The 8,434-nt window shown below is 46.1% G+C and overlaps 1 protein-coding gene across 3 annotated transcripts in view; it reads left to right on the forward strand.

Annotated features, from left to right (window-relative positions):
- Positions 1-1,251: 1,251 nt before the first annotated feature.
- LOC132968606 (arrestin domain-containing protein 3-like) overlaps positions 1,252-8,434 on the forward strand; it is an 8,062-nt gene continuing 879 nt past the window's right edge. The window contains exons 1-3 of one of the 3 annotated variants that reach the window (XM_061034251.1): positions 1,266-1,767; positions 5,838-5,919; positions 7,052-7,199. In XM_061034251.1, coding sequence (XP_060890234.1) covers positions 1,488-1,767; positions 5,838-5,919; positions 7,052-7,199 — 510 coding nt within the window. In that variant the 5' untranslated portion in view covers positions 1,266-1,487. Of the gene's footprint in view, positions 1,768-5,837; positions 5,920-7,051; positions 7,200-8,434 lie in introns of all 3 variants that reach the window. The other 2 variants (XM_061034249.1, XM_061034250.1) reach the window with 2 other exon arrangements.

Genomic DNA, 8,434 nt, shown 5'->3' on the forward strand with positions numbered 1-8,434 from the left:
TCTGTGGATTCCTCCTTCAGGGGGGGAGTGAGTCTTTTTTCTGAAGTGTTCAAGTAGCTCAGGTTTTGTAAAACAGAGTGTGAGATTGACAGATGGGTTCAGGCAGGCGTCTGCAGAAATGTGGGTCAGACTGTGGGGCCGAGCCTGAAGGCAAAGCTCTCGATTTACCATCGATCTTCAGGCTCGAACCCTCACCTTTGGTCATGAGCTTCAGGGTAGCTACACAAATGAGTCTTACCTACCTGAGTCTCCTCTGCAGGGTGTCTGAGCTCAGCCTTAGAGTTAGGGAGAGGAGCTCAGACATACGGGGGAGCTCAGAGGAAAAAAGGTTGAGAACAACTGATTTAGAAGACAAGCATTTATGAGCGCCATCAACAGGGTCATTGTTGTGATAAAGACCTTCTATGTAGCGTGTAAAGTCAGTCACTAAACATAAAGCGGTACCCTGTGTGAGGAGGAGAGAAAAAAACAGTATTTGTGAATAATGGAAACTCAGGAAAAGTAAAACTCCTTTAAGGCTTTATATGCGTTATTTTTTGATCCAGCAGATGTCGCCCTTGAGCTCCAGCATGAAACCAAAACAACTCACGCTGCATTGTTGTGTTAGCATGCTAATGCTAGCGATCTTTATTCTGCTCGTATCTTCACACTGCATGTAAATTTACCTGAAATGAGCGTGATCTAGAAACACAGTTAAGCAGTGAGTACAGTATGTTATTCTTCTTTTCTCTAGTCCCTCAATTAAACAACTTTTATACACGAGGGGAGGAGTCAGCCGGCCTTCCTGGCGATGTAAACAAAGTGAAGATAGGACTCTGAAAACTCTGAAAACATCACAGACAGTGGGACTCGGGTGTTACACCCATTGTAGACAGTCATGACTCACAGAGTTATTTTCAGAGGAGATACTTGATTTATATATTTAAGTGTGAAAAATCACATATAAAGACTTTCAGAAGTGTTCTTCAGTAAACTCCAGAATGTGAGTTTGATGACATCACTGTAACTCTTACACATGTTTTTTATTTCCATAGAACAGGAGTTATATGAGGACGTGTGGGGACGTTTCCTGTCTGTCTGTCTGTCAGACTTGTTGGTACTACGGGTCTGCCTGTGTGTGTGTGTGTGTGTGTGTGTGTGTGTGTGTGTGTGTGAGAGAGTGTGAGTGTGAGAGTGTGAGCAGGCCGGCCGGTCTGTGCGCACATGCTCAGTGAGGTTATTTTTGCGCACAGAGGCTTTAAGAGCGGAGCGGCAGGAGGAGGACGGAGCAGAGAGGAGCGCAGAGAGGAGAGAGAGAGAGAGAGAGAGAGGAGAGAGCTGGGAGCTGAACCCATCAGCTGAGCGTCTCGCCACAGATGAGCCACCACGGCCACGGCCGCAGACCCGGCTCAGTGCTGGGCTCTCGGAGCTAGGGGCGCCGCGCCGCGCTTCTCCTCCGTAGACTCTTTTTATTTGATTTGTTTTAAATTCATCATTTTGTTTCCATCATGGTGCTGGGGAAAGTGCGGGCCTTGGCGGTCTACTTTGACAGTCTGAATGAGAACAACCTGCCGGCGTTCTCCGGAGGGGACCTGGTGTCCGGGAGGGTTGTGGTGGATGTGACCGGGGATGTGCGCGTAAAGAGCCTGGACGTCACCGCGAGAGGAGTCGCCAAGGTGCGCTGGACTGAGTCGAGGAACGCCGGAGCGAACACGGCTTACACTCAGAACTACACGGAGGAGGTGGAGTACCTGCACCACTACGACACGCTGATAGGAGAGGAGAGAGGTAAGGAGTGAGGGCATCTTCATGGCATCAGGGAGTGGGGGCTCAGCTGTGCCACGCAAACTTCTCAAACCAGCTCATTACCGTAAAATCAAACTTTATTTAGACTGTAAAGGTTGCATTCATGCGCCATAACGACGCGCAGAGCCCCCCCCCCCCCCCAAAAGGTCCCCACAGTGACAGTGGTGCTGATGCAACAGCTGATCGTTGATGCGATACCCCCGCACCGACACTCCCCGCACTTTATGTCTACACTTCTTCATTAATCATAACACGCACAAAAAAACCTCGCAGGGATCAATCATCACACCAGAAGAAGGTTTCTCATTCTGCATCATCAGCTTGTTGCAGCACTCGAGGAAAAAGTTCCCACGTAGGAGAGAGAGAGAGTCCGCGGGAAAAAAGGAGGAAATCGGTCCAAAAATGGAAACCGAATCGGTAGTTTTGTGTTTTTCACATAAACTGATGAGGAATAAACGTTTTTACTGATGACATCCTGAAGTGAGCGAGCACAGCCAACTCCCTTTGTTTGTTAGAAGCGGTTCAAACCTGTTCAGAAACTGCTAGAGAGGGAGGGGAGGGGGGAGGAGGGGAGGGAGGGTGGACCCGCTGACACCGGGTGCGCGTTAGTGTGCGTGTGTGTGTGTGTGTGTGTGTGTGTGTGTGTGTGTGTGTGTGTGTGTGTGTGTGTGTGTGTGTGTGTGTGTGTGTGTGTGTGTGTGTGGTATAGGATCTTCTCAGCTGCTCGTCACCACTTCCTCCACCTGTGTTGATTTCTGTTTAGCATGATGCAAATATGTTAAAGGACAGTTTCATGCAAAGTGTGTGTGTGTGTGTGTGTGTGTGTGTGTGTGTGTGTGTGTGTTGGACTCCCACACAAACAGATGATTGTGACATGTTAAAGGCTGAGCGTCACGTTCAGACGCCGTCAGGTGAAGAATCAGGAAGATATCAGGAGCTTTTCTAAACATCCTGTCTGACTGTTTCTGCGCCGGGACGACGGCCATGGAGCGCAAAATATTCCGGGGGGGATGAGTTCTTAGATCACATTTATATTATTGTCTTAAGCAGACTTTTATATTTAAGTTTTAATCATTTTGAATGTACAAAGAGAGCAAAGTGAAGTTCCTTAAACGTTATATAGAAATGGACGGCGTGCCTCACACTCCTCCCGCTGAACAGGGTGAAGACAAAATATCTCCGTGACGGGCGCTGGCATGCGGAGAATTTTGCAAACCGGAGCCCGCGTGACGCTGCTTCTGCTGACGATAAAAGGTCAAAGGTCGCTCAGGTGGGTTCAGGGCCACAGCTGAACAGAACCTCGTGTTGGTTTTGGACGAGGTTAAACCAGAACTTCCCCTTTAAGGAGACTTCATTGGATTTGAATCTTTCTTTATCGTCTCCTCTCAGGTCATGTTTTTATACTTAAGCGAGCTTTAAATGTACTTTAATACGAGCGTCCTGATTTAAGAAACTGGGAACAAATGATGCGTCTCTAAATATTGATTATCGTTCATGTTACTTCCTGTTGAATTTCCCCGTGTGCTTCACCAGGAGGAGAAACTTCCTGAAGTTCAGACGTTACCCGGTCGTCTGGGTAACGGTCGGCTTGAGGTCGGGATGAGCCCGATGTGAGAACGCAACAGGAAATATTCTGGAGGACTCAGTCAGTGCGTTTACATGTATTTAAAAAGTCCAAACAGCGTCTGATACCATCAGAAATTTGAATATCTAGCGCCATGTAACCCTCCTGACTGTGAGCGAGCAGGACGGGGTGACAGGATCATGACCGTTACTGTGCGAGCGATCTTCTGTCACCTGATGAAATGATGTTTCCTGTGTACGTTCTTCTCCGATCTCGCCTCTGACGTCGATGTCCCGCCTCCTGAGAGGACGCCGCCCACTGTGAGAAAAAGCGACTTTTCAGGAGTTTTCAGGAGTGAAAACGGTTTCTGGAGCTCTTAGACGTCTCCTCAGCAGACGGAGCAGCGGAGCAGTGTGTTCATGAAATAATGCAGGAAAGAAATCTTCAAGTCCACCGGAGCTGCTGCGAGGAACGGAGCGACAGATCAGCTGATCATCCCCACACACACAACCATCACACTGTGTGTTTCTGTGGTAAAATCCTGCGAACTGCAGCGAGATAGAAGAGCATTAAGAACACTGCTGAGATGATTTTTTACACTCTGAAACATTATGCTCACTTTTTAAACTTCATGTCAGTTAGAAAAACTAAAGTTACGAAAGTTATCTGTTAAAATATAAACATGCAGAAAGTCCAGTTCACATCCAGCTTGTCGTATTCAGTCATCATTTTCACTTTTTCGATCTGTGAAATGTTAGAAAAGAGTTTTATTTTCCTGAAGAAACAGATCAAAACACAGAGATTCAGTGAAACGTTAGGTTCAAATCTTCACGCTTTAGAAGCTCGATCTGACGAGTTGTGGCAGCGATGACCTCAGATGACCTCAGATGACCTCAGACATATGAGCCAACTTTCACTGAAGCTGCAGACATTTCAACTTTGCAAAAACTTTAGATGTGCAAAGACAAAGTGCCAGCTTCTCCTGCTGCGTAACAAACCCTGACTGAGGTGGAGAAAAGCTGCAGAACGAGTGTTTCTGTGTGTTTGATGACTTTGTGTTTCTCTAAGAGTCACAACATCCCAGAAAATTTCTGTCCGACTTTGTTCGAAGAGAGAAACGGGATCTGAATGTCTGAATGTCTGAATGTCTGAATGTGTGAATGTGTGAATGGCTGTATGTGTGAATGTCTGTATGTGTGAATGTCTGTCTGTGTGTGTAACAGATCTTCTCTCCCGTAGTCATCGACCTCCGTCGTCTGTTTGCGTGAGACGTTCAGGTCCACCTGGAGTTCACAGTCAGAGTAGGACACCCCCCTCCTCCCCCCTCTTTCTTCCTGCTCTCCCTCTCACGCAACACACCACATGGCCGGGCTCATGTGGGCAGGGGCTTGTCGGCTCTGCACCAATCGGAGCGCTGGCTGTAATCCATGTCAGGCGCTCGGCCAATGGGAGGCCGAGTTGTAATGCAATGCGTTGGAGTTTCCAGCTGAAGGAAGCTGCTGCTCAGTCTGGTTCATACCGGTCTGCTCCTGCTCAGGCTGTGCCGGTGACTTGACTTAGGCACACACACACAGACACACACACACACAGACACACACACACACAGACACACACACACACACACACACACACACACACACACACACACAGACACACACACACACAGACACACACACACACAGACACACACACACACACAGACACACACACACACAGACACACACACACACACACACACACACACACACAGACAGACACACACACACACACAGACACAGACACACACACACACAGACACACACACACACACAGACACACACACACACAGACACACACACACACAGACACACACAGACACACACAGACACACACACACAGACACACACACACACACACACACACACACAGACAGACACACACACACACACAGACACACACACACACACACACACACACACACACACACACACGCACACACACACACACACATACACACACGCAGGCTGTCGATGACATCTCAGACATACTAACACAGACATGAGGGTGAAGCAGAGTGGCTGCTGAGCTGGCAGGAAGCTGAAGTTCACTTCAGACATTTAGAGGATTTAAAAACAAACAAACAAACAGAAAAAAAATGAGGAAGTGACGGCGCTCATGTTCTTTCTGTTGAAGGGTGTGTTTCTGCAGCAGCTTCTGTCGCTCTGTTTGCGGCTGTGAGGCAAAAGAAAAGGTCGATGTGAAGCTGTAAGGGAGCTGGTTTCACACGTTTGTTCTCGTATAAAACACTGAAGCATCTATGGAGAAACATGGAAGCCCATTCCTGCCCATTAAGATAAAACATAAACTCATGATAACGACTTTAACATCTCTCTGACTTCTCAAAGAGAAGAGAAACAGAAGTTGTTGTGTAATGTTTTTGATATATTAACAGACGTTTGATGCAGACTGCAGGCCGATTTAAAAGCATCATTTTTTCTGTGTGTTTCAGACGAGGACTGTCCAGAAGAAGGTCTGACCGTCCTGCACCCCGGTCTGCACGAGTTCGCCTTCAGCTTCAACCTGCCGCAGATGTGAGTGTTTGTTCTTCATCTCAGAGGTTGATGTCATTTGTTCTCCCCCCCCCCCCCCCCCCGAGTTTTTTTTTTTGTTGTTTAAAAACTTAACATTGAAACAAGTAATTTCTGAAAATCAGGACGTGATGTTTACACGCACACTCGAGGTTAAAGGCACGCTGCAGAAACCGAACGCCGCGATTAGATCGTTAAACATGCAGTGTGTAGATTCCACCACCAGGGGGCTCTCAATCAAAACAATAACAAAAAGATGACGTTGAGGCTGGCGGGGAATCATGGGAGTGATTCTCCCGCTACTCCACCCCCTGATGCAAACGAACTCCGTGTTGACCGTAGTCATGACGACCGGGTGAAACCGACCTGAAGAAGAGAATCTGTTTATAGACGAGCTGACGTATCAGAGTTTAATCTACATGATGTTTTTATCACAGCGACAGGACGGCAGCTTTCAGAAGCAGCTCACGCTTCCTCGTGCAGCGAGCTTTGACGTAACATCCGGCGTTTCCACGGCAACATTAAACATGTCGTGTCTATCATGGCGGCGGCGCTGTAAGGACACGATGAGGACTTCTCTCATCCCGGCAGATGCACTTTTTTTTATTTCACACAAGATTATAGAGAATCTGAGGCACTAACAGAGAACATAAACGCACGTGTGTGGTCGTTATACAAACCTGTAGAAGACGTTTTAGAGGACACTAAAGACCACCGCAGCAGCCTCAGTATCAGAGTTTGTGTTTTAAAAATGGAGGAATGGAAAGCTTCCTGTGTTCTTTTGTAAATCATTTAAATTTCATTAATGTCATGTTACTTGAATATGAAAAAAATCTTTGGAAGAGCTAAATTGTTAAATATACTGCGAGCATCGTACCCCCCCTCTTTCTGCAAAGAAAGTGCTCCAATCTTTTAAAGTTTGATGGAGGAGTTATGTATAATTACTGTGTGAAGAATGCTTTTCCTAAATTTAATTTATTGTTTTTTTTAAATGGAGAAATGTAGTCAAACAAGAGACTCAAACAGTGTTCAGAGCAGGACGTTTAGTCGTAGTGAGTACCTACAGTGTGTACTCTGAGCCCCCCCCTCCCCCATCGTCCTTCCTCACACTCCTCCTCTTCCTCTCGTCTGTCAGGGCTCTGGCCACGTCCTTCGAGGGGAAGCACGGCAGCGTGAGGTACTGGGTGAAAGCTGAACTGCACCGTCCGTGGCTGCTCCCGGTCAGAGTGAAGAAAGAGTTCATTGTGTTCGAGCACATCGACATCAACACGCCGCTGCTGCTGGTACACACTCTGCACACGGCACTGTCCACACTCTGCCTCCTTTTGTTCTCTGCTTTTTCTCATGTTCTGTATGGTACATATGAAGCTGCAGTTAGCTTAGCTTAGCATCAGGGGGTGCAGGTCCGGACTTCTAAAAAGGAGGCAATTATCTTCTTAGACCTGCTACACACCAGACGTTATCCGCCCCCCCCCCCCCCCCTGATGCTTTTCAAAACTGATTACCTGTCCAAATAATAAGTGTTTGGTGTTTGGTGTCAATAAGAGTTTTTTTTTTCTTCTGACCAAATACCCACAATAGCCAATGAGAGCGAGCAGACCGGGGAGCGTCCCAAACCGGATGTCGCGTACTTTAACTGCGCTCTAGCTCGCGCTGCAAAGTGTTTAAGCCGTACCTTAACAGTCGTCTCAGCCACGATTTACCATATATTCCTTTTTCTGTTGTTTTTTGTTGCTGTAAACGCACGTCAGGACCCGGGATGTGTTGCTATGCTACGAGGTTTCCCCGTCTCATATCGACTTCCCCCACGTTTAGAAGTAGATTTAATGTTCTCGTCTCGCCCATTAAGAAAAGCACTTGAGTCTTCTGATTCCTAGAATGTGTCTTTTTCTTTAATCCTGCTCGAGTGGACGTGTCGGTTTATAACATTTCATTTTTTAAATTTGTTCCGTACATGTCAAAACACACAACAGAAAAAAACGATTCACACTTTATCCCATGTTCAGAAAGGAGCAGGGAGGAGAATACACCTTGTTTTGTCTGCCCCCCTTACTCAAAAAGAAAACAATAAATGTCTGGATGGTCTGTCCAAATACAATCACTGAATGAATATCAACATAAAACAAATCTGACAATTCAGTCTTCACTTCCTCAGAAAGAATAGAATAGAATAGAATAGAATAGAATAGAATGACTTTATTGATCCCAAACTGGGAAATTGTGGCGTTACAGCAGCAGGTTATCCAAACACACAATATGAGTAAAAAAAACACAATATAATATTAAATACAAAGTAAATAAGCACTAAAAATATCAAAACTAAGAATGTGAATATATACAACCAGGATTTAACTAAACATTACTAGTCTTAAATATGAAAGATTAAATGTAAATGTGCAAAAACAGATTGTAAATGGACAGTATTGACATAGGGAGACGTGTAATCAGTGATATGAAATAAGAAGGAAAACACACACAAAACACTGTCACTGTCATACAGTCTGATAACTTTGATCTT

This window comes from Labrus mixtus, unplaced genomic scaffold (assembly GCF_963584025.1).
Source record: "Labrus mixtus unplaced genomic scaffold, fLabMix1.1 SCAFFOLD_265, whole genome shotgun sequence".
Classification (NCBI taxonomy): Eukaryota; Metazoa; Chordata; class Actinopteri; order Labriformes; family Labridae; genus Labrus; species Labrus mixtus.